This window comes from Corella eumyota, chromosome 3 (genome assembly GCF_963082875.1).
Source record: "Corella eumyota chromosome 3, kaCorEumy4.1, whole genome shotgun sequence".
Classification (NCBI taxonomy): Eukaryota; Metazoa; Chordata; class Ascidiacea; order Phlebobranchia; family Corellidae; genus Corella; species Corella eumyota.
This window is the reverse complement of record NC_137492.1, coordinates 3,680,230-3,706,767: the sequence shown is the minus strand read 5'-3', so window position 1 is coordinate 3,706,767 and position 26,538 is coordinate 3,680,230. Positions and strand designations below refer to the sequence as shown.

Sequence of the window (26,538 nt, the reverse complement as noted above, 5' to 3'; positions counted from 1 at the left end):
TTTGTATGTTCTTTTTAATTTAGTCGAAAAATAAACTGAAAATTAAAAAATTGGTTAAGTTGTTTTATTTTTCTATATATTTAAAGCTGTTTTTTAACATATTTATTGAGTTATCGTATTGAATTTGTTTGCTATGGCCTGCCAAATTTTAAAGGTTTTTTTTATTTGATATTTGTCTGATGACAACTAATAATTGCCCATGAATTAAATTACGGTTTAGGCTATTTAACGACGTTGGAGTTGTGCCTAATTTCGCTGCGAATAGGTGGAATCGAACCTAAAATGTATCCAGAGGAATTTTAGCTGTCTTGCTATAAGTTAATGTCAAAAGCTTTTATCGTAATTTAACGTAAATTTGCAACTTAACATTGTACAGAAATTCTTATACGTGAAAAAACATAGGAATTTAAAATTTATAATACAGATTTGCCTTGGATAAATTTTAATAAAACAAAACTTATAGATTGAGGATAATCGAAGTCGTGTCCTTTATACGGTAGAGTAGTTACAAAGAAAAATAGAAGTTGCAATCCAATTTATCGTTACGAGGAACTTGTAGTTAAAAAAACGATTAAAAAATGTTTTACTAAAATGTTGGCTTTAAAAAAACAACTAAACTCTGTTGTAGAATATTTCAACCGTTAAATTCGACCGTTCTGACAGTCTGACAGTGAGATTTTACAATCAGACGATGAATACTGCGAACGAAAATATCAAGTTAAAGAATATTTCAACATCTACGAACAAAAGGTTTTCATTATTTACTTTTTTATTTTATACTTAGTTTTTTTTAAAAGTAACTAAATTTATCATTAACTTTATCTTTTTTTATGAAATTAAACTAATTTTTGTAGCATTTATTGCAGCAGGTGTCTGTATGTAATTACATACTGACATATAATTTATAATATTACTAACTACTAAACGATATTTTCTTGCAGAAAAAATCCTATAACAAATTACTTTGAGTTCACAGCATCTGCTTCAAATGTTAATAATAAGCATACAAGTCAAACAAAGGTAAGTTAAAATTTTCACTTTCACTTTGAGTGCAATGTTTTTTTGTTAAATATTTACGCTTTTTCTAAAAAATTTTTTTTTAGTGAAAAAAGTATATATATATAAAATATTCAATGATAATTCATTTATATTATCTGTTATGTATTTAATGTACGAAACATTTTTTGCATTACTAGCAATATTATATAAGTATACTTTTATTATGTTTTTTAGAGCGCAAAAGTTAAACCAAAATATAGAAAACATTCCGGTACAGATGATAAGCCAAGCGTGATCGATCTTACTAATTTAGAATCATCAAAAAACTTTAAACGCCAAATATCTACTTTAAAAAGCAAAAATAAAATGGTTGACGAAAATTTGCCTAGCAGTACAAATCGCAACATTTGGTCAGCAGTTAAATCATGGGAGAATATAGATAATGAAAAAAAATTGGCGACTAATAGGTCCAACACAAAACATGCAAAATACACTAACAAAAATTCTTCACAAGGTATTAAGCGCAAAGGTTTATTTTCTTCTCTTAACAGTTCTAAGAAAATAAAAACCGATAACATAGAACCTCAAGTTGTGACTCCACCATTAAGCTACAATTCTTCTGACAATGAATCTATGCAAGTTGATACAGGTAGTTTAAACTTAGTAAATGGTGATAGAGAAAATAACGATACTTTCAATGATAAAATTTATGGTTTGGACAATGTTACAGCTAAAAAAGTTGTCGGAAAAAACAACATGGAAAAAAAATTAAATGACAATATTATGAAAACCAAAAGTGTTACTAAAGAGTTACATTCCTCTGGATATAGCCAATTAGTTAGTCCTGCTTCTATGTCAATGAATATTAAAAGAATGCATGACATAGATATTATTCAAGAATCAAAAAAAGTAGAAGAATCCACATCCTTGCCCACTAAACACCTTGCAGGTTTAACAGAAAAAGCAAAAATAAATAATTCTTTAACTTTACAAACTAATTTAACTTTGCAAACTGAAAAAGAACACTCTGAGATTAATAATGAAGGTACAAATAACATAAATGGAAATGAATCTATTGATAACTCGCCTAAATCTTGGAAATCTCTAGAAAGAAATAGCTCACATGCTTCTCCTGTTGAAGAATTAGATATTTACGATTTGTTTACTGACAACACCAACATAAAAAGGAGTACGTCCAACAGTTCTTTTTCTTCGGATGATGAGTTAAATAATTTGCCAGTTTTTCAAGCTCAAGAAAGTGATAACAACACGAGTACTTCTGTTGAAAAGAGCGGAATGTTTAATGGTTTTAAACCATTAAAAACAACTGAAACACCCTCGAATAAGAAACACGAAGTCAGTTTGCTGAAAAAAGATCCACTGATTCTAAGCTCTGGTGTATCTCCTTTAACTAATGGTACTTCAGATCATGATAACTTACATTTAAATGATATGGATATGGCTAACTTTGACACACATATTGAGGCTAGAAATCAAGATAGTTCACATTTTAACAATGTTTTTTCTGATATTGACAATTCAAGTTCACAAGAAAATTTGTATGATGGTAAAGACAGTGACTTTTCTAACAACAATTGCGAAAAGGACAATTTCTTAGTTAAGGTAAATGTGCAATTTTTATAATAAAACAAAAGTTTTTTAATAATAGGCTTACATGAAATTGGGCTTTTTGTGCAAACAATAAAAAGCTATAATAATGTCTAAATATTTATTTAACTGCATTCCTTATATTGCATAATAGGTAAACAACTACATGATTTATGTTTTAGAATAACCTGTATGCTTCTCCATTGAAATCAAGTCAAGACTCGTTAAATTGGTCACAAGATTTAAATTGCAGTCCACGAGTTGTATTACAGGTATAAAATTATTTTTACCTTACTCTGGGACCCTTTCATTATATTTATAATCCTTTTTATAGATTGTATAAGATAAAATATTTAAAAATACAATTTTTGTTGATCAAACCTGAATATAGGCATGGACAGTATTATATATTTATGTATATAGGTGTAGGTCCTTGGTTACATGAGGTCTACATCTACTACATGAGGTCCTTGGTTCAATCTTAGCAGCTTTTATGCTATAATGCCCTTAAGTATAAAACTCCAACTAGGACAAATTTTAATTGGCAGATAAAATTTTGGCAATTTTGATCTTTAATAATCAAAACTGTCTAAGTCAACTTGAGACTTGGTCAGGGTAGCAAATGTAACTCAATGTTAAGGCTATAAAGTCCACATGAAAAATAAATATATACAAAAAATAAAAAAGAATAAAAATAAATGTGTTTATCAATTTTTTTTACAGAAATTAAACTTATTAAAAGGTGAATGTCCTCTTACACCTCGGAGCACAAAATTTCGTAAACTCAACTTCAAAGACTCTGAAATCTATTTCGACACCAGTCAGCTATCACCAGTAAGATTTTATTAAGCTAACTTTTTGAGTGTCTTATTACAAAATGCTAGGCACTACGCTTCTTCTATAGCACTATTATATATATCGTATTTCCTTTCTATTGTTAGCTGGTTAAGCTCATATATTTATTACGGCCTCTTGCACATTATTTAAAATAATAAAGTTTTTGTATCTTTAAAACATCTATGAATTTAATCACCAAATTTTTGCTTGAGCCTATTTTTTTTACTGAAAATTTTTATTATTTGTAAGTTTTGTAATTTTTATTATGATTGTTATACTTATTTTTAGAAACAATCGAATGAAAAGGAGCAAAAACCAAAAAAAATTAAATTTACCTTAAAACGTATGATTCAAGATAAAGCTAAAAGGTATTTTTGTAAACAAATAGTTTTCAACAAGATATATTATTTTAGCCCTTGTATTTAAACGTTTAATACCAAGAAACAAATGGCATGAACAATAAATCCTTTTAGTATGTTATTGTATTTTTTTATAAAATCTATCTGTTATTTAATTAAAAATTTCAATTCTCTTTTTTGAATATCTTAATTTTTTTTTTTTAGTGATAAAGTAAAGTCCATGGAGGTTGAATTATTGAGTGACATCCACAAAGGGGGAGTTGCCAGACATTTTGATGATGAGGACCAAGAGAAGGAGGACAATCTTAGTGATCCTGGAAGTCCGGAAGATGCTGGAAAACTTGCCATGATGGAAAGGTAAAATTAAATCATTTTTTTAATCAAAATTCAAAGTTTAATATTTTTTTAATAATTATTTATCATCCATTTAATATGGTCTAGTTCACAGCCTAGACATAGAGTCCCATATGTAATTTAATTCAGGCTTATGGTCTTTTTTGTTTAAATAATATTGATTTTTTTGGCTGATAATTAACTTTCCATTTGATTTTAATATATTTTGTTATAAATATTATGAGGTAACTCAATTTTTTTAACCACTATTGTAAAACACAAATAACATCTTTAAAAACATCCAAAAAAGCACCAAACTGGTAATTTTTCTTTGTTACCGTGCTATTATGTAATAAAAGTTACTCTAGTTAGTTGTACACACATGACACATGGGTCAAATAAAAATTATGTAAAACATTGTTAATTTTGTTTGTGAAATGAAATAAACCTTTGGTAGAGAGTTCTCTTTATTAGGGTAATTTTTTTGTAAATGTTTTACTAACCTAACCTGTCTAATTTTACAATTTTGAAAGTTTATTTGTTTGTTTTACAGAATGGTAGATACGTCTGAATATTGCCAGGGTCTCTCAACAACCTTACCAAACCTTCATTTATTCTCACGAGCCCAAGTATTTTGCCAATTTTGCCCACACACTATTACAAACAGCCTTCCTGAAAAACAAAAAGGGTAAAAATTTACTGTTTAGTTACAGTATGTTTGCAAGGATCTTAAAACAAGATAATTGTAAAGTGGTATATAATCACCCAGAAAGCTGCATTTAACCTATTTAGTCAGTTACTATAAATCGGTTGTTGTAAATTGGCTACAACGAATATATGCCCATAGTAATGACCTGCTCACCACCAACAGCTATTTTTTTGAAGACCCATAATCAAACATAGTTGTTATTTTAGGTTGGATTTGGATAGCATGTTACATCATCTTCGCATGAAAAATTTTCAACCTGATACAATCGGTTGTAAAAATAATGAAGAATTAGTTGTTTTTCTGATAAAGGTAAATTTATGTAGTATAATTCTTAATGTGCTAAATATTCATATTGTGAAGTCTTTATATTTTGTCATAATATTTTTTAATTTTCAGCAAACTAACTATAAAAAAATATGAGGACTGTATGTGTTTTTTTTGCATTTTATCTTAATTTTTTTTAGTTGATGTCGTGTTACTATGATTACGAGATCGTAAACTCGATTGAAAGAATTTTACTGACATTAATTAAATCTGCAACATTCACATGCAACGAAAAACAGTCTGCTTTGTATAACGAAACTTTTAATCAGGTTTTTTTGAATGTTGGAGTAAAAATGAGTGACAAAAAATGCAGGTATTAATTTTTAGACTAAATTAATTTATTGGGTAAATATATATATTTTTTTAATAAAAAACAAGATTTTTTACAAGTAATGTAAAATGTATTATTTACTTTAGTTTTGTTAGTAAAGTTATGTTGATTGTTTTTTTTTTACTTTTTTTTAATAATTTTAGCCCCAAATTAAATAACAACAATTGTCGAATTTGTAAACGAAAAAATGTCAGTCTTCAAATGATATCAAGAACTTTGTCCTCAATAATTAAGGTAATTTTAATATATTTTTAAATGCTGTTAGCTTAAGGCTGGGTTGGAGTAACATATTTAATTCTATGTATAAGCTGTAAAAATAACCTTACTTCAAGAAGAAAAAACATATTGTTCAGTTTTGTTAAAAAAATGCCAAGTTTGTTTTTATTTAAAAAAAAAATGCCAAAATTTTTTTAATTTTTTTAGATTTTTGCAAGCTTAGTTGAATACAATATACCATGTTTCACTGACATAGACCTACCTATATTTATTGTGCTATTCAGTCAATTACTTACATCAAAAACCATTCTATATAACATTCAACATAGCTTAAATGAGGCAATACTAGCCTTGTTAGATCAAGTGGTTGACTGGCCCACAGTGGTAAGTTATTTTTACAATAACAATGTTTAATATTATATGTAAAACTAATTTTATTAATATGTAATAGTCAATAGCTTACCCTATGAACCGAATTTTATTTGTTGTAATATGGTCGCAACTTTTTACTAATTTTTGCCTGTGATAATTCACTTTCGCACCACAAGTGGCATTTTTTTATTTTGATAGGCTTTCAGATTAGACATTAATAAACACATCAGGCACTCAGCTTTATTAGATTGTTAAAAATTAACTGTTATGCAAAAATAAGTTTTACGCTTTATTCCTACATTGATTTTCTTGGTTTTTTATTTTTAGAGATTGTCAAGCACTAAAACTCTTCTTGAAAAGGTCACAGATTTTCAAATATGCGAGCATATTTGCTCATTGCTGCCCTCTAGCAGTGTAAGATCACAGCAGTTTAAACGAAGTATTAGCCAATTTGTTCTTGAAATAATATTGAAAAACAAAGATCCTAGTTTAATAGTGCCTAATGGAATAGATACCGCTGATTTTGAGGTAAATCTTTTTGCCAATTTTTATTTGAAGCTTTAAAACTTGGATAATTTATATTGTAACAAATTTTAACTTTTTATTGTTTTTTTTAGCCCTTGCAAAACCTTTCGAATCAAATCAAGTTGAAATCCCAATCTAATACCGATACAAACCGAAAACTTTTTATTATTTTTTGGGTTTGCTTTCTTATGTTACAACACAGTGTAGGGAATGAACATGTTCTTCCAAAAAATAGGGTAAATGTTTTTCAGTATACTAGTCGACTGTAGAGCCTGCCCTACAGCTTGCACTTTAATTGTTGTAATATGGCCACACCTTGCAACTAATATTTGCCTGCGATAATTTACCAGTGCACCACAAGTGACAGTTTTGTTTAATTAGCAGGCCCATAAATTGGACATACATTTACATATATATATATACTTTTTTGTAGTTCAAATAGCTTTATTGTATATAGATTTGTAACTTACTATACCACCTTATGGGTTGCTATTATTTGACCGTGGACCAAAAAAACAATATATCGTTTAGTTTAAAAATAAACATAATTTTTTAATAACGATTTACTAGATTTACATAAAATTTAACTTCATTACATCAAAGAAATTTTTATATTTTCCTATTTTTCAGCATAATTTTTTATTATGTGTAATAAAAAACTTTTAAAAAATGTTTAGAAATTTCTGGAAGGAATTTTGGAAAACGTTTGGTTTTGTTATAGTACAATTCGTGATGATCGTCGTTTGTATTGTTTTGAATTTAAAAATTATCTTCGAATAATTCACGACAAGTTGACATCCCAACTAAGACAACTTCCGAAACCAAAATCAACTGTGAGTATATTTAAAATATAATTATGAGCAGCGCGTAGATAGATTTTAATTTTTTTTTCAATTTCTTTTGATCATTTAGCCCAACTTCTGGAATGTTATAACTAAAAATATTGTTAAAGAAATTTTTTTAAATTGATTAAAAATAAATTAAATATGAAAAACTAAATTATAAAACTGTATTATTGACATGTAAATGTTAATACTAAATGTACCTAAAAAAAAACACATTTTTGTAATTATTCTAGCAGGGAATATTCAAGTATCTCTGTGAAAGTAAAGTTAATGCAAATTACGTGAGTGAAAGTCAATCACCAGATCATGAAGATTCTTTCATATCCGAAGACCTGGATCTCATGAGTATCACAACATGATGCATTCACGATGTATTTTTAAATATCATAACATGATTTAGTTGAGGATATGATTTTCATGTCACGATTAAAAAAAAAATGACTTTCATGTTGTGATGTGTTCATGATGTTTATGTTATGATGTATTGTCATGTTTCATGACGTGATGCCATCACGATTTTCATGTCATAAAATAAAAAAGGGTAACCAGGTGGTATTTATCGAAAAATTACCAACTTTTGTTATTTTTAAACAGAAATAGTATTTAATTATTTAAAAATTTGCTTTTTAATTTTTTGTACGTTTTGTATCGGCATATTTGGTTCTACTATTTTTATTCGTGAGATTTATTTTTTATGGTTGACTTTTGTAGTACTTTTTCAGTATTTCACTGTTCACCTTATTCTTAGTTGTTTTTCTTTCCCTTTAGTTAATTTCTATCTTATTCACTTTTCTTAATTAAGAGTTCTTATCTTCAAATTTAAATACAACTTTTTTAAAAACTGAAAAAGTGTTTTTTATTTTGGGCTTAACGGTTTACAGTAAAATTGTTATCAATAGAAAAATGTTTTTGTTAGCTATAAAAAACTAAATAAAACACATTTAAAGCGGCCCTAAATCCGTCAAAATTTTCATGAAAGTCAGGGTCACGTGGTCTGAAAGTTTGTTTTATTAGGGGACTCCCCTTTCGAACTTTACGTTTCACGTGTTTGATTTTTTCACGCAGTTGAATAAAAGTTGTTTGTGAAAGGTAAAGAAAAAAATGATGATAACTTGCGATTCATGCAGGCATACTAATGTATGTAACTGTACAATTACGTATTGAACAATGTGTTCAAATCTATTTACAAATCAAATTTCTTGACTACGAACTTAGATTAGATTTCTAGAAATTAAAGGGTAAGTTTTAATGTAAATAGCTGATTAACTAGGTTGATGTATACTAAATATTCATCTGTTCACGTATATTTAATCTAATTTTTTTAATGTAAAATAATACAAAGTCGTATATACACTTCAAAAATATTAACATTAAGTATATTTTTTATATATTTTAAAAACAAAGAATAATTGTTATTTCAATTTGTAATATGTTTTACTCTATCTTTTCTAAGGTTTGTCTGTATGTTAATAGTATATATTGAATATCATTTGTTTCCTGTATTTTATTATTGTTTTATTTAATGACACCAGTTATACAGCTTAAAGACTTTATAGTAGATTAGCTTACAGTCTGATATTCTTATAGTGTTTTTTTTCAATTTTTTTTTCAATTATTAAACATTTTGAATTGCTCTTGTAGTATTTTATAAAAAAAAAAATAATTTTAAAGTATATATAAAGTTAAGAAATTCCGTTCCAAATAAAATTTTAACAGAAATTAGTAATATAGGCTATATAACAAACGTTATGTTTTTCGTTTTAAAAATACTATTGATTTTGTGCACTGTCTTTTTTAAAATAAATGCTCAAGGTAGGTTTTGTAGTAAACTAAATGACTCTATAAAAGATTTTGTATTTCGATGCAGTCAAACATATATGTTATATTTAGAATGCGTAGACAGATATCCATCAAACTGCATTGTTTGGGAACCATTTTGTAATTCAGATGTGTATAAAGATTACATGACAAGAACCTGCCCAAAAACTTGCAAGATCTGTGGTCAGTTTAATTTATGTGACAGTTAGTTTTATCTATATAGAATTTTAATATTATTTTTTTATTGTGCAGGCGATGGTGCGACAACTACAACACCAACCACAACACCGACTACGACACCCACCACTACACCTAGTACAACACCAACCACGACACCAACCACAACACCAACTACCACACCAACTACCACACCAACTACCACACCAACTACCACACCAACCACAACACCAACCACAACACCAACTACGACACCAACTACAACACCAACTACGACACCAACTACGACACCAACTACAACACTAACTACGACTCCAACTACGACTCCAACTACGACACCAACCACGACTCCAACTACAACACCGACTACGACACCAACAACAACACCAGCCACTACCTCACCTACAACAATGCCTAGTACAATGCAACAAGGTAACTAATTTAAACACCAATAACTGTTCATGATTAAAGTTTAGTATCTTGAAAGTTAAAGATAGGAAACTAAAAATAGTTGGATAATTAAGTTCTATTTTTATTTTTAATTTTTTTTTTTTTTTTTTTTTTTTTTGTATATATCTTTATCCTCGATGTGGGAAAGTCGAATGCGCGACTTAAACATAGAGTAACATCAGTTACTCCGACCCAGTCTCGAGTTGCCTGTAGCAGTTTGGGATATTATAGAGACTATAATTGCCCGGTAATTATGCTGCTGATTAAGTGCTGGCTCAGCAGGAGTTCATACCATTTATAGCGCCTTACTCAAGTGCGCTACAGCATGAGATCAGTGGGGATTGAACCCACGACCCCATGTGTGGTGTAGCAATTGTTCTTACCACTACACCACGCTGCCGGTTTTTTAAATAATTAACTCTACTTTATGACCTGCTAGAGTGTTCTGACAAGTATGCATCTTGTACGAACTGGGAACGTTTTTGCCTAAATCCTACATATGAAAGTTACATGCGCAGAACCTGTTACAAGACTTGCTTTCCCGATTGCGGTAAAATATTTTTTTTATTTTGATAATGTTTTTATTAAATTATAAGTATATATATACTACAAAAAAAAAAAATACTTCTTTAATTATCAAACAAATATATATTGTTTTTAATAAAGCAAATACTGTTACGACTTCAACACCAGCAACAACTTCTACAACAACTTCTACAACACCAACTACGACACCGACAACGACACCAACTACGACAACGACACCAACCACGACACCAACCACTACACCACAACAAGGTTTTTTTAAGTTGTGTCAGCAAGGATAAATCTTATTGTTTTTTAAAGAAACATTTTTAACTTGACCTTTAATATGTGGTAGAGATTTATCGGCATAAAATAAAATTTTTAGTTGGTTCTTGGACTAATTGGGGCTCTTGGTCAAGTTGTGCAGTCACCTGTGGTAGGGGAGAAGTTATAAGATCAAGAACTTGCAGTGCCAATAATGCCTGTGATGGAGAAGCAAGCGAAGTCAAAACTTGTTTAAACGGCCCAATTTGCCTGTAAGTGATACAACATTGTTTATAAAAATTCTTACTTTATAACATTAGCAAAAGCTATTTGAATTGCTACAGATTTAAAAAAATATCCAAGTATTGAAAAAATTTTTTATAGGTGTTCCTGTAAAGAAGATTGTATAGACCGATTTTCAGTTTATTGTCCCAATATTAAGGGTACTGTGTCCTGCCAAGTGTCGTTCGGTATAACCAACTGCCCTCTTTCATGTGGCATCTGTACAAATTGTGAGAATTGCGGTATGAATAAGATTGCTTCGAAGAGTTTATTTTAATATTCTTATGTATTAATGTTTTAAAAAAATACAGTGGCCTGAATATATGGTTACTTTGATTATACTGATTAATCTATAGTTGTATTAAACAAGTTATATTGTTGTTGCCTTATCACTCACTTAATAATTTGTTTTGTTCTCATGTGTTTTAAGCACCTAACCTAATAATTCAATGAATTAGAGGGGTTAAAAAAATAAAATTGCTGCTGCTTACGGCTTACCCACTAAGTCACATATTAAAGTTACGACCATTTTTCAAGGAACATGGAGTGAATGGGGAAGTTGGGGTCAATGCAATGCTAACTGTCTGCAAGGAACACGGATAAGAACTAGAACATGTCCTGAACCACTAGTTTGTGATGGCGATGGCACAATGTCAGAAGTTTGCGATGCTGGGACTTGTGCACGTAAGATTTTGAAATAAAATTAAATAAAAAAAATGTTTATTTTTTTAAGTTTAATTATAAAATGTCTACTATTAGGTACAAATTTTTAACAATATGTACACTATAATAACTTCATAACCTGCTTTTATAAAAACAGCTCACTGGAATACTTGGGGAAACTGGGGGCTATGCAGCGCAGGGTGTGACACCGGGATCAGGATGCGAACTCGAGGCTGCAGTGTTGAAGGTCAATGTGGCAATGAAGTGACAACGGAGCAAGAGGAATGTGCAACTCACTCATGTCAATGTAAGTTTTTTTAATTTTTTTATTATACAGCACCGGTCTGTAGGCCCATTTACACGGCAGCTTAAGTATGCTCTAATATTTTTTTGGAATGCTGCTAAGTTTTCTTGCAAACTTACCTTTTTTTAAAATAGTAGCTTACTTTTATGCACATGTAAAAGTGCCTATTTTATCTTTTTTATGCAAAGGTATTATTGTTCTGTGTGGCGCCTATTTAAACCCATAATTTCTTTAATTGATTTATAGCCTGTGTGTAGCAAAAAGGTAAATAAATAAAACTTAGTGTTATGCACCTTGTGACTTAAGTTGGGGTAGCAATAATTGACCTAGGTTAAAGCTATAGATTCAGCTTTACTACAGCAACTAATTAAAGAATAATTTGCGTAACAGTTATGTTGTATATAAACACCAGGGCACTAAAGTTTGACTATTTAAAGAACATCCTTAAAAATTCAACATTTTGTGATTAAGTTTTTAATAATTTTTTTTATTTTAAGCATCTTGGCTAACGTGGAACAACTGGCAGGAATGTAGTGAGGCTTGTGGACCAGGGGTTCAGGTTAGAACAAGAGAATGTAATAATGGACCTTGTAATGATTATGGTCAACAAGAAAGACAATGCAACAACATGGACTGCCCAGGTTTGATATTTGCCTGAATTTTTACATTATTTGGTCAAACAAAAAGTGCCGAAAATGCCTATTGCAAAATTAGATTAAGGTAATTTAGTTTATTCTAGGGTATATTTAAATGGTCTGTTTGCTAGATTAGCCTGTTGGTTTTTTTGGTCTTCTGGTCAAACATTAAACAAATGCAATTAATCAGTTCCTCCTTAAAAAAAGAATTAGGTGTAATAATTTTACCCTGGAGTAGGCAGTTTAAAGATTGTAAAAAAAATATTTTGAAAAATAGTTAAAAAATTTATATAAATATAATCAAAAATGTTGAATTTTTCTTTAAAAACAAAAAAGGGATAAAATACAACAAACTTAATTGGTTGTATTGTAAAAAATAGAAAAACTAATTTTTTTAACAACTTATTTTTATTTAATGCATTTCTTCAGTTTAAACATAAGAAAATATTTTGGATTTAACACAAATATTTCAACTTTAATTCTAAAATTGAAAAATTAACAGATTAATTTTCCTGTTTAATTCTTCTTTAATTTGTTCATGTTTTGTTGACTGCTCATTAAAACTCAAAAAGGTTAAAGTATCAATTTTAGAGTACATTTGTGCACCACATGCCACTAAGCGATTATCAAAATTTTCTTTACTTTTAAGGTAATATTGTTTGGCATCATCAGGCTTTTTAAGTTGTAAAAAACATTCTGCCACCCAATAATAACAACTCATTACATTGTCATCCCTTTTTTCGTTGGAGGAAATTTCCTGGGAAAGTCTTAATGCCAACTTTGTATTTTGTAAACATATATTATACTTTTCGAATAGAAAAAAACACTTTAATTTTACACACATTAATTCAAACTCATGTCTTTTGTGAATTGATTTTGGTCTTTCAGCAGAATTGATTAGCATCTCCATATCTTTACAAACATCAAATGCCTTAACTTGGTTTGTTTTATTCTGTGGTGAATTTCTGATTAACCCAGCTGCATATGAAATGCTTAAATGAAACAACATTTCTTTGGAGACCTCAATGTTTGTAGTTTGTAAACGATTGCATATTTCCTTACCCATTTTAAAAATGTCTTGAGCTTGTTTTGCATCATACAAATTCACTGATAGAAGACATTTCATTGTCGCCACCAAACAGTTTCCAAAATGGTGATTATATCTTGCTATATCTGGTAAAGTATGGTGAATTTTAATAGCCTTTAGAAAAAGTTCATGTGCTTGATTATATTGTTTAAGGCACATTAAAGCAATTGCTTTGTTTCCCAAAAGATCACAATAATGAAGTTGGTTATCATAGTCGACACATTTTTGAGTGTTAATAGAATTAGGTACGGCCTGGTCAAGTTTCAAATTTGTACCACTAGATTTGTTTATTTTGAGTGTATTTTTTGTTGCCTTTTGTTTGTTAATTTTACTATTTTCATTTTCATATTGAAAGTTGTTAAAATTATGTTGTAGGCTTAAATCAAAACACTGCCTCGCTGCTTCATATTTTTTAAGGCGAAGTAAAATAAGGCCCCTAATATCATATTCATCATGAGGAACATAATTTTTGTTTTGATAGTTTAAGTACTTTGTTTGAAAGTATTGAGCAATTTCAAAATAATAAATAATGTTTTTTAATTCAATAAAACTGATGATTTGTCTATTCCAATCTTTTTCGGTTCTTGTCTGTTCCAAAACATCACATTGTTTCTTTTTTTCCATGTACACCAACAGCCTGGCCTTGTGAGCAACAGAAATTGCAAAGTTGAACAAATTAGCATCATGTTCTGAGATAATTTCCTTTTGTTGAAGATGCTCAATAATGTCATAACTGGATCTTGCTTCTGTAAGTTTGTTAATGCGACCTAGCGCAGCAAGAAATAAAGTCATTGTTCTGTAAAGTGCACGTTTAACATCAAACTTTTCATCAAACGATGAATTTGCCAGACATTCAAGTGCTTCATATTGATTAAGATTTTCAAAAATTTCATCGTAATCTTTGGATGTATCACCGAGTATAATTACCCTTTTTATTTCTTTTGAAAATTTTTGAAAAACTTCTTTGTCTCCAGCAACATAACTTGACACGGCCAATATACTTGCAGTGTAGCCTTCTTTGCTGTTAAGATATTTAACCATTTCACTTACTGGTTTTATAAAATCTTTGCCATTATAACCTAGAGGGTTTTTACTAGCATATGAAGAATAGCCATCAGGGCTAATTCCACATCTTCCAACTACATCATAAAACCAGTTGTCCTCTTTTTTATCTGGGTTGTTAAGGCTTGCTATTGCAGCGAAGGGAATAATCATTTCTCCAAAATTAATAAGAATAAGTTGAAAAATAACTGAATACCATTCAAAGTAATTGGTTTTGTGTTCTTCTGTTAGACTATCTTCTAGCACGATTATATGTTCAAAATCAGAATAAGGAGTTACTTCTTCTCTAGCCAATGATCCAAGTCCAACTAAAGCAAAAGCGCAGGGAGGGCTTCCCATAACATTTACACAATAATCAGATATGTTTCTTAAGATTGCTTTAAACTTATATGAAATTCGATTTTGTTTATCTTTAATTTCTTTAATTTGATTTTCATTAATGTTTTTTTGAAATTGTTGATCTGTACATTGTATCATTTGTACAACTTCCTTGAGAAAAATATCTCGGTTTGAGTATCGCTTAAACCCTGACGTTCGGCTTTGCTTGTACTGAAGTTGTTGGTCTGTCCATTGTCTCATCTGTTCAACTTCTTTAAAGAATAGTTTTGATCGTTTTATTAGATTTGCATTTTTATTGACAGCATTCGATTTTTCAAGTATATAATTACAAAGGCTTGCCAAATCTTTTCTAACCTCTTTAACATTTTTTGGTTTGCGAATTATTGCAGCATTTAACAAAACTGCACTTTTTAGTAGATTTAATTTGTTGTCTGTTCTTTCTTTATAAATTAAACCCAATTGGTGAAATATATAAGCAGAATTTTCATAGCTAAGTTCATTTTTATTGGAGTAACAATATTTATGTTTAATTCTTCTTTGTGTTCGTCGATTTATGTTGTTAGTTATATGTTTTCTTTCTTTCCAACCTACTTGAACCATTAAATATGTAACATCATCAAAATTTTTTTCCCTTCCGTTTGGGTAACAAATTTGATGTTTAAGCTTTCTGGCAAGTTCATATTCTTGTTTTACTTTATATTCCTCCATGTTATATATATATATATATATATATATATATCTTTATCCCATTATTTAATTTACATATTCTTCTTTATAATAAGATGTTATTGAATACAACTTGTGTTATAGTTAGTTTAACTATTTTAAGCCATTTTTATTTCTAAAATAGTGAAGCTAAAATGTAACAAATTAATAACCTAACATTTTTAAACAAATATAACTACATGTTATGTTAACTGACTAAAGATATAGCAATGAGTTTCGTATTATTCATACCCTATTAAAGGAAAACTACACTATCAAAAGTAAACATTGCCTGTAAATGACATATTTACCGTTGAAAATATAGTTAGTAACTTATTAAAACACACAGTGATCATCCCCATGATAAAACATTGCTATGTGTTATACTCAAGTGTATTTCTTGTCCTAAGTAGATATTCCCTAGTGGCTAAAAACATGCCTAACTAGTTAGTTTTAAATTGCATGTTAATTACAGTAATCTGCAAATAATATGTCTTTAAACTTTTTTGGCAGTTGCATGGCTAAATGAATTAATGTCACTTTAACTTAGTATTGGATTAACTTAAGATGCCTATTTTTTTATGTTATAAATTTTAGGTATTTTTTTTAACCTGTTGACTGTATTATGTAAACTGTGGTACTACAACATTTATAATAGAAAAAAATTAACAGCTTTTGTTATATTTAATCTTGCATAATAATAAAATTATAAGTAGGAAAATTTTAAATTGTCACAAATTTTATGGTTAAAAACTTTTTTATTTTGTTGGTTTATTGTATTGCTTAAAATTACTTGAAAACAGATACTTAATAGAATCGAAATATCAAATAAAAAAAAGAAAAATTTAAACACAATAATATTTATTTAATACTTTTAAGATATTGCAGAAAATATCATTTGTTTTTAACTACACAACCCAAATACTTAAAATTCAATAATTAAAAAGTGGTTACTTTTTAGTAAAAATAATACAAAAATTTATAAAAAAATTTTAAGTTCCTCGTTATTTTTTAACATCATATATCATTGAGTTGCATAGATTAATTTTTCTGTGTAATTCTGATTCAATTTTTTGATGTGTTTTTGGCTCTTCATCAAAATTTAAAAATCCCAATAAGTCAATTTTGGAGTAAATATGTGCACTAACAAGATATATACAATTCTTTAAATTTGTCATACTTTTAAGGTAATATTGTTTGGCATCATCAGGCTTTTTAAGTTGTAGCAAACATTCTGCCACCCAATAATAACAACTCATTACATTGTCATCTCTTTTTTCGTTGGACGAAAGTTCCCGAGAAAATCTCAATGCCTGTTTACTATTTTGTAAACATATACTAAACTTTTTAAATAGAAAATAACACTTTAATTTCACACACATTAATTCAAACTCATGTCTTTTGTGAATTAATTTTGGTCTTTCAGCAGAATTGATTAGCACTTCCATATCTTTACAAATATTAAATGCCTCAACTTGGTTTGTTTTATTCTGTGGTGAATTTCTGATTAACCCAGCTGCATGTGAAATGTTCAAATGAAACAACATTTCATTTGAGACCTCGATGTTTGTAGTTTGTAAGCGACAGCATATTTCCTTTCCCATTTTAAAAATGTCTTGAGCTTGTTTTGCATCATACAAATTCACTGATAGAAGACATTTCATTGTCGCCACCAAACAGTTTCCAAAATGGTGATTATATCTTGCTATATCTGGTAATTTACAATGAATTCCAATAGCCTTTAGAAATAGTACATGTGCTTGATTATATTGTTTAAGGCACATTAAAGCAATTGCTTTGTTTCCCAAAAGATCACAATAATGAAGTTGGTTATCATAGTTAATACATTTATAAGTGTTAATAGGATTCTGTACGGGCTGATCAATTTGTGAATTTATATCACTAGATTTGTTTATATTGAGTGTATTATTTTCTGAGTTTTGTTTGCCAATTTCCCAATTATGATGCTCCAAGTAAAAGTTTCTAAAATTCTGGGCTATATCTGCATCAAAAAACACAATTGCCGTTTTATATTTTTTAAGGCGAAGATAAATAAGGCCCTCAATAGCCAATTCATCATGAGGAACATAATTTTTGTTTTGATGTTTTAAGTATTTTGTTTGAAAATTTTGAGCAATTCTAAAATAAGATACAAGGTTGTGAATTCCAATTAAACTGCCTGCTTGAACACAACTTTCTTTTTCTGCTTCTATCAATTCCAAAATATCACCTTGAGCTATTTTGCTTGTATATACCACTAGCCTGGCTTTGTGAGCAACAGAAATTGCAAAGTTAAACTTATAAGCATCATTTTGTGAGATAATCTTTTTGTGATAAAGCTGTTCAATAATGTCATAACTGGACCTTGCTTCTGTAAGTTTGTAAATGCGACCAAGCGCGGCAAGAAATAAAGTCATTGTTCTGTAGAGCGCACGTTTAACATCAAACTTTTCATCAAATGATGAATTTGCCAGACATTCTAGAGCTTCATATTGATTCAGGTTTTCTATTATCTCATCGTAATCTTTGGATGTATCACTGAGTAAAATTACTCTTTTTATTTCTTCTGAAAATTTTTCAAAAACTTTTTTGTCACCAGCAACATAACATGACACGGCCAATATACTTGCAATGTAACCTTCTTTGCTGTTTAAATATTTAACCATTTCACTTACTGGTTTTATAAAATCTTTGCCATTATAACCTAGAGGGTTTTTGCTAGCATTTGGAGAATAGCCATCAGGGCACATACCACATTTTCCAACAACATCATAAAACCAGTTGTCCTCTTTTTTATCTGGGTTGTTAAGGCTTGCTATTGCAGCAAAGGGAATAATCATTTCTCCAAAGTTAATTAAAATAAGTTGAAAAATAACTGAATACCACTTTCTAAAATTATCTGAGGTTCTTGCGATTTATTGCAGCGTTTAACAAAACTGCACTTTTTAGTGGATTTATTTTGTTGGTTGTTCTTTCTTTATAAATTAAACCAAGTTGGTGAAAAATTTCTGCAGATTTTTTTGGGCTTTTTTCCCTTCCATTTAGGTAGCAAAATTGATCTTTAAGTCTACTGGCAAGTTTTTTTTCTTGTTTTTTTTTTGTATTCATCCATATTCTGTGTTTGTACAGAAAGTTTCCTTCTAATGACTTTTTAATTTTTATTATAGTAAAACAATATTAAGTACGTATTTTGTACGAGTTATTACTTTTCTAAAAACATATAACAGTGGTTAAAAACTACACTTGTAAATAAACAAAAAAGAATAGAAGCCAAAGGAAATTTAATCGTTTATGTTAAATACACAAAAAAAAATTAAGAGAAGTTTAAACATCATATTTTTATTTCTTACTGTTAAGATAAAGTGAAGGTTATATTTGTTTTAAACTATACAACGCAAATATTCTAAACTTAATAATCCAAAAGTAGTTACTTTTTAGCAAAGGGTTACCAAAATTTAAAAGTTTTGTGATTCTAGTTTTAAATAAAATCTTATTTTATTTTGTTGCACAAATCAATTTTTGTGTTTAATTCTTCTTCAATTTGGTCCTGTTCTTCGTTAAAATTTAAATTTATCCAAATGAAAAGGGGAGTTCTAGAGTAATTCTGTGCACTATGTTGTTCAATTTCCCAACACTTTACATGTTCAGAGGAATTTTGCTTGGCTATAAAAAAGTTTTTCAAAATTTTTTTGCTTTTGCTGTAATCATGCTTGGTATAATTTAAAATTTCTTTACTCTTAAGGTAATATTGTTTGGCATCATTAGGTTTTTTAAGTGTAAACAAACATTCTGCAAGCCAATAATAACAACTCATTACATTTTCATCTCTTTTTTCGTTGGATGAAATTTCTCGTGATAACCTTAAAGCCCTTTTACTTTTTTGTAAACAAATTTTGTAGTTTTTAAATTGAAAATAACACTTTAATTTTACACACATTAATTCAAATTCATGTCTTTTGTGAATTGATTTTGGTCTTTCAGCAGATTTAATTAGCATCTCCATATCTTTACAAATATTCAATGCCTTAACTTGGTTTGTTTTATTTTGTGGTGAATTTCTGATTAACCCAGCTGCATATGAAATGCTTAAATGAAACAACATTTCTTTGGAGACCTCAATATTTGAAGTTTGTAAGCGACAGCATATTTCCTTACCCATTTCAAAAATCTCTTGGCTTTGTTTTGCATTATAAACATTTTCTTCAACTAAATAAAGACATTTTATTGTAGCCACTAAACAGTTTCCAAAATGGTGATTATATCTTGCTATATCTGGTAATTTATGATGAATTTCAATAGCCTTTAGAAATAGTTCATGTGCTTGATTATATTGTTTAAGGCACATTAAAGCAATTGCTTTGTTTCCCAAAAGATCACAGTAATGAAGTATGTTATCATTGTCAACACATTTTTGAGTGTTAATAAGACTAGGTACGGGCTGGTCAAGTTTCAAATTTGTACCACTAGATTTGTTTATTTTAAGTGTATTTTTTGTTGCCTTTTGTTTGTTAATTTTACTATTTTCATTTTCATATTGAAAGTTGTTAAAATTATGTTGCAGGCTTAAATCAAAACACTTCTTCGCTTCTTCATATTCTTTAAGGCGAAGTAAAATAAGGCCCCTTATATCATATTCATCATGAGGAACATAATTTTTGTTTTGATAGTTTAAGTACTTTGTTTGAAAGTATTGAGCAATTTTAAAATAACAAATAATGTTTTTTAATCCAATAAAACTGATGATTTGTTTATTCCAATCATTTTCTGTTTCTGTCTGTTCCAAAACATCACATTGTTTCTTTTTTTCCATGTACACCAACAGCCTGGCCTTGTGAGCAACAGAAATTGCGAAGTTGAACAAATTAGCATCATGTTCTGAGATAATTTCCTTTTGTTGAAGATGCTCAATAATGTCATAACTGGATCTTGCTTCTGTAAGTTTGTTAATGCGACCTAGCGCGGCAAGAAATAAAGTCATTGTTCGGTAAAGTGCACGTTTAACATCAAACTTTTCATCAAACGATGAATTTGCCAAACATTCTAGTGCTTCATATTGATTTAGATTTTCAATAATCTCATGGTAATCTTTAGCTGTATCACTGAGTATAATTACCCTTTTTATTTCTTTTGAAAATTTTTCAAAAACTTCTTTGTCACCAGCAACATAGCATGACACGGCCAATATACTTGCAGTGTAGCCTTCTTTGCTGTTTAAATATTTAACCATTTCACTTACTGGTTTTATAAAATCTTTGCCATTATAACCTAGAGGGTTTTTACTAGCATATGAAGAATAGCCATCAGGGCTAATTCCACATTTTCCAACTACATCATAAAACCAGTTGTCCTCCTTTTTATCTGGGTTGTTAAGGCTTGCTATTGCAGCAAAGGGAATAATCATTTCTTCAAAATTAATTAAAATAAGTTGAAAAATAACTGAATACCATTCAAAGTAATTGGTTTTGTGTTCTTCTGTTAGTCTATCTTCGAGCACGATTATATGTTCAAAATCAGAATAAGGAGTTACTTCTTTTTTAGCCAATGATCCAAGTCCAACTAAAGAAAAAGCACAAGGAGGGCTTCCCATAATGTTTACACAATAATCAGATATGTTTTTCAAAATTGTCTTAAACTTATATGAAATTTGATTTTGCATGTACTTTATTTGTTCTACATCAATTTTAAATTTTTTTTGAAAATGTTGATCTGTCCACTGTCTCATCTGTACAACTTCTTTGAAAAACAATTTAGATCTTTCAACTAGGTTTGCATTTTTGTTAACAGCATTTGATTTTTCAAGTATATAGCTACAAAGCCTTGCTAAATCCTTTTGAACTTCTTTCACATTATTTGGTTTGCGTATTATTGCAGCATTTAACAAAACTGCACTTTTTAGTAGATTAATTTTGTTGGTTGTTCTTTCTTTATAAATTAAACCGAGTTGGTGAAAAATTTCTGCAGATTTTTTTTGGCTTTTTTCCCTTCCATTTAGGTAGCAAAATTGATCTTTAAGTCTACTGGCAAGTTTTTTTTCTTGTTTTTTTTTGAAATTATCCATATTCTGTGTAAATATATATAATTCCCTAATTCAATGACTTTTTTATTTTTATTATAGTAAAATAATATTAAGTACCAGTTTTTTAGCAGTTATTACTTTTCTGAAAACATAATTTAGCTCAAAATTTAACGTTTATGTAATGTAACGCATTTAAACAATCCAAAGTAAAGGTGTTGACTTTATCAGGAACCTTCAGTTTTATATTTAGTTTTGTATTGACTCATCCCGTTTACTCAGTAAACTGTTCAAATGCTTAGTTATAAGTTACCTATTAATTTAAACAAACTGTACCATATTATTTTAACTGATCTTAAGTCTTTATACTTAAACTTTTAAACACCTAACAAAAAGTAATTTTTTAATTCTTTTAATTCACTTGACTGTTATAATTAATTTAATATTAGTTATATAGAGTGTAAAAAAACTTTTTGTAACGTTGCTACCATCTGTAGCCGATCAAACAAATTGTTAATCATACTAAACTAATTAAAGTTGCAAATTTTTAAACAATTTGAAGAAAAAGTGTTATTATAATGGTATTTAGATATTATTTAAACACTTCATACCAAATGTTATAATTACCAAATGTTCTAAACAATAAAGTTGTATTTATTTTATCATTACAATGTTTTTAGTGAATTTTGGTGTCTGGAGTGCTTGTTCACGAAGTTGTGGTCCAGGTATAAGAGTGAAAAAAACAAACTGCGATCCAAATTTAGATTCCTGTAACTATCAGTATGAAGATTGCGTTGTAGAACAGGAATGTCAAGGTCGGGCTGTTCTTTTTTAACATTTTTCAATGATTGGTCTATTTTTTTAATAATTGCTAGTAACATTAACAATAAAAAACCTTTTTTTTTTCAAATTAGAAACGTGTTTTGAACCATTTGTCCCATTTTTTCAACCAACCGGGCGGGGTTGTTGTGATTCAAGTATTACTGAAAATTGTGGTTTAAGACCAAGAGGCGGTCGTATTATCGGAGGATCTGTATCTGAAAATGGGGCATGGCCTTGGATAGTGAGCTTTTAAGTTAAATTATTGTTAAATTGAAGTATGCTGTCTATTTCTTTAAGCTCATATCTTTAATTGAAAGTATTTTTTCCTGTTTTAAATTACCTGTATAATTTGTAATTTAATTGTATAGAAACTAATTAACTTTTTTGTATCTTGATTTTTTTTTAAATTTTTTGTTGTAAGTTGTTAAGTTTTTTTTTGTATATATCTTTATCCTCGATGTGGGAAAGCCGAATGCCCGAATTAAACATAGAGTAACATAAGTTACTCCGACCCAGTCTCAAGTTGCCTGTGGCAGTTTGGAATATTATAGAGACTATAATTGCCCGGTAGTTATGCTGCTGATTAAGTGCTGGCTTAGCAGGAGTTTGCACCGTTTATAGCGCCTTACTCAAGGGTGCTACAGCATGAGATCAGTGGGGATTGAACCCACGACCTCATGTGTGGTGTAGCAAGTGTTCTTACCACTACACCACGCTGCCAAGTTTTTGAATTCATATTTTTAAAATTTTGTTTTGTTATTTGTATAATACAAACCCAATTAAAATAGGTGCTTGAAATGTGTTTCTATTAATTCTATGTCGACATCTAATTGACTTTTTAATTAGATAGTTGTTTATACTATTTTTTTTTCTTTTAGGCTTACTTAATAATTGGAACAGGTTTTTGTGGTGGAACCCTTATAAGTGAGAATGTTGTAATTACTGCTGCACATTGTATAAGGTAGGAATAATCTTTTTTTTTTAATTTTTTTATTCTTAAAAACTGGTTCCCACAGCCTTAACATTGAAAATTTTGTTACTACTGACCCAATCTATATATGCCTTTGACATTTTGACTTTGATAGTATTAGTACTGTTTGTAGCACATAACCCAAGGGCGCTAAGACCTTTTAAAGGGGTTGTTCTCACCCCAACACTTCGGCTCTTGTTGATGTATTGCTGATATGTTAAAGTTCATGGTTTAGTAAAACGTTTACCTTGCAACATATGTATAAGAAAGTATTTAACTTGATTGATTATTGATGGGGTTTTTATGTATTAATTTGTAAACTTTTTTTTCGGATAGCAGGTTTATAAAATATTTATATATTATTATTTTAAGCTTACATGGTTACAGCCTTCAATCACAATAAATATAAGGTTTTTAGAACAATTTTAAAATAATATGTTTATTTTACTTTTACAGTAACTCCATTACTGTATCACAAGTGACTGTGGTTCTTGGAATACAGGATTTAAACAGAATGGATGATGCTCATGTGCAAAGGAAATCTGTACAAAGCATAGTTATTCATCCCCAATATCAGTTTCCAGTGTACGACATTGCCATTTTAATTGTAAGCTCAAAAATTGTTTTTTTTTTCTGAAAATGTATTAAATATCGTTGTTATTGATTTTATTAGTTGAGTATTGTTTTTTTTATACATTTTGAACCTTAATGTAGAGTGGTTGACTTACGATCTTAACATTAAGTGACATCAGTTACCCTGACCATGAGTTATTTTTTCGCAGTTTGGAATATTATTGATTATAGTTGTCCAGTAAACTAATGATGAAGTGTTGGCTAAGCAGAAGTTTAAACTGTTTATAGGGCTATCAACAGGGGCACTACAGCAGGCAGTGGGTATCAAACCCAATTTAAAATTTAATACAAAAACATTTAAGTTTTACAAAATGTTGGATTAAAAGCATTTTTACAGTTGAATGAACCAGCTGTTCTGGGCTCCCGGGTTTCTCCTATTTGCTTGCCTAATGGAGAAAATATTCCTGATGACACAACTTGTTTTGCAGCAGGCTGGGGCTCGTGTAAGTAGCAGCTCCTGGATAACAAAGAACGTTAACTCATGCATAAACTCTGAACAACTAACTTTAACGGAACATCTTGTATTCATACACACTTAGTTTAGCTAGTTTATATAACAATTATATGTGACTTTTTTTAAATTTAGTGAACCCGACATCGACGGAGACAACCTCAGTGCTATACGATGTCCCATTACAGATCTTACCGTTTAGGCTTTGTCTCCAACGCTACAGAACAAGCACGAATCATGACTTAATTGGCGCGTTTTTGGTTTGTGCTGGCAGGGCGTTTGGCACTGTAGATACCTGCCGCGTAAGTGAAACTTGTTTTTAAAGCGATACCTTGTGTTTTTTTCTGGTAAGCCTTGTATGGTATATTTGGTTTTTAGATTTAAGGTGAATTACCAATCGTTAGCATATCTTGGTGTTTTTTCACATTAAAAAATTCCTGCTATGGCATTTCCACGTTGACCTCAAAAGCATCTCAACGCAGCGTTGTTTGTTGATACGCTTGTTACACAGTATGAGGTCGCGGGTTTAACCCTCACTGCTCCCATGCTGTAGTGTTCTTGAGTAAGGCGCTAGATGATCCCTTGCTAATCCAGCACTTAATTAGCAGCATAATTATCGGGCAATTATAATCTATAATATTCCAAACTTCCCCGGCAACTTGAGACTGGGTCGGAGTAACTGATGTTACTCTATGTTTAGGTCGCGCATTCGTCCTTTCCACATCGAGGATAAAGATATATACAAAAAAACAGCATTAGGGTTTAAAACTTAATTGTAAGAGTACTAGTTGTAGAACGTTTTGAACTTCACTGTATTAATTTTTCTGGTTTTCTTGTTTTACAAATATAGGGAGATAGTGGGGGTCCGTTGATGTGTCAACGCTGTTCGAGTTGTAATTGGATTCTATGGGGCGTGACCTCATTTGGAAGCAGAACCTGTGCCCAGAAAAATGCCCCCGGTGTTTACACAAAGATTAGTTATTTTATGGATTGGATTCTGAGTGTTGCCGGTTCGATAAGCACCGCTGACTACAGCAATGCCTCGTGTTCATAAAACTTAAAAATTAAAATCCCTAACCGGTTCTTGTTTAAAGCTGTGTAATCATTACACGTTTTTGATTGTTATGCAGCATCACTTTAATATATTCAAGATGTGATAGTTATCTTACTACGATATTTTATTGAATAAAACATACCCATGTAACGTTTAACTTTAAATAGAGTTTATTATCATTGAATAGGACTTGACATTACCACTATTCCTGGTAAGAAAATCCTACATAATTCGGCAATAAGTGCATATGTTTGCAAAAAATAGAAGTGATTTGGACAAAAGAGGTTGGTTATAAACCACTTATTTTAAAAATAGAATTGTGTAAATTCAGCCTACGTGCATGTTTTTAAAATTCTTGCAACATTAGGATCAAAAATGCAAGAAAGAATATCAGAATAAATAGAAGTCACAACAAGTTACATACATATAAATAGCAATAACAAAAATGTGCTTTAATGATTTCTAGTTGCAAATAAGTTAAACTATAATACGTTATAGCAAAAATTTGATGCTATTTAAGTTTTTTGCGTTATTGCACGATTTTAACTGAAATTTTTAAAAGAACAAGATAATTTTCTTTTATGATATTATAATGCCATAATTAGTACATACCGCACTGTGAAGGTAATTTACGAATGACTGAGCGCACTAGGGCGTTCAATATGAATTTAGAATGGGCAGGTTATGGCAATTAAAAAAATACGTTAACAAAAAAACAGCTTCACGTTTCTAATAGAAATTCCACGAACTGTTGTTTGTTCGTAAACTCAATGTTGTATTATAAAATTTTGTGAATGCTGTTTCGCCTTTTTCTTTTATTTATTGA

General features: G+C 29.6%; 2 protein-coding genes across 3 annotated transcripts; both read left to right on the top strand.

The window, feature by feature from the left end:
* The first annotated feature begins 552 nt into the window (after positions 1-552).
* Positions 553-8,218, top strand: LOC145745408 (uncharacterized). 2 transcript variants are annotated; one of them, XM_082563476.1, is made up of 16 exons: positions 553-750; positions 942-1,020; positions 1,234-2,622; positions 2,790-2,879; positions 3,331-3,441; positions 3,733-3,812; positions 4,008-4,160; positions 4,690-4,824; positions 5,052-5,154; positions 5,310-5,482; positions 5,644-5,734; positions 5,924-6,100; positions 6,416-6,616; positions 6,706-6,849; positions 7,291-7,446; positions 7,695-8,218. In XM_082563476.1, the coding sequence occupies exons 1-16, from the start codon at positions 692-694 to the stop codon at positions 7,815-7,817; spliced, it is 3,264 nt and encodes a 1,087-aa protein (XP_082419602.1). In that variant the 5' UTR covers positions 553-691; the 3' UTR covers positions 7,818-8,218. The 2 variants fall into 2 exon arrangements, with proteins under 2 accessions (XP_082419602.1, XP_082419601.1); XM_082563475.1 differs by having other exon boundaries at positions 7,692-8,218.
* A 350-nt stretch (positions 8,219-8,568) lies between these two features.
* Positions 8,569-25,849, top strand: LOC145745497 (uncharacterized). The gene is made up of 17 exons (XM_082563591.1): positions 8,569-8,696; positions 9,349-9,459; positions 9,529-9,885; positions 10,343-10,453; positions 10,570-10,701; positions 10,814-10,964; positions 11,077-11,216; positions 11,512-11,658; positions 11,795-11,944; positions 12,439-12,582; positions 22,463-22,597; positions 22,697-22,845; positions 23,483-23,565; positions 24,031-24,181; positions 24,545-24,650; positions 24,794-24,960; positions 25,509-25,849. Exons 2-17 carry the CDS (start codon positions 9,423-9,425, stop codon positions 25,710-25,712), a joined length of 2,364 nt encoding a protein of 787 aa, XP_082419717.1. The 5' UTR covers positions 8,569-8,696; positions 9,349-9,422; the 3' UTR covers positions 25,713-25,849.
* The last annotated feature ends 689 nt before the right edge of the window (positions 25,850-26,538 follow it).

Coding starts and splice junctions, on each gene's coding strand:
- LOC145745497 (XM_082563591.1), top strand. CDS start 9,423: ATGACAAGAACCTGCCCAAAAACTTGCAAGATCTGTG. Junction 12,583..22,462: donor CAACAACATGGACTGCCCAG/GTTTGATATTTG, acceptor CAATGTTTTTAG/TGAATTTTGGTGTCTGGAGT. Junction 22,598..22,696: donor TGTAGAACAGGAATGTCAAG/GTCGGGCTGTTC, acceptor TTTTCAAATTAG/AAACGTGTTTTGAACCATTT.
- LOC145745408 (XM_082563475.1), top strand. CDS start 692: ATGAATACTGCGAACGAAAATATCAAGTTAAAGAATATTTCAACATCT. Junction 751..941: donor TCAACATCTACGAACAAAAG/GTTTTCATTATT, acceptor ATTTTCTTGCAG/AAAAAATCCTATAACAAATT. Junction 6,617..6,705: donor TAGATACCGCTGATTTTGAG/GTAAATCTTTTT, acceptor TGTTTTTTTTAG/CCCTTGCAAAACCTTTCGAA.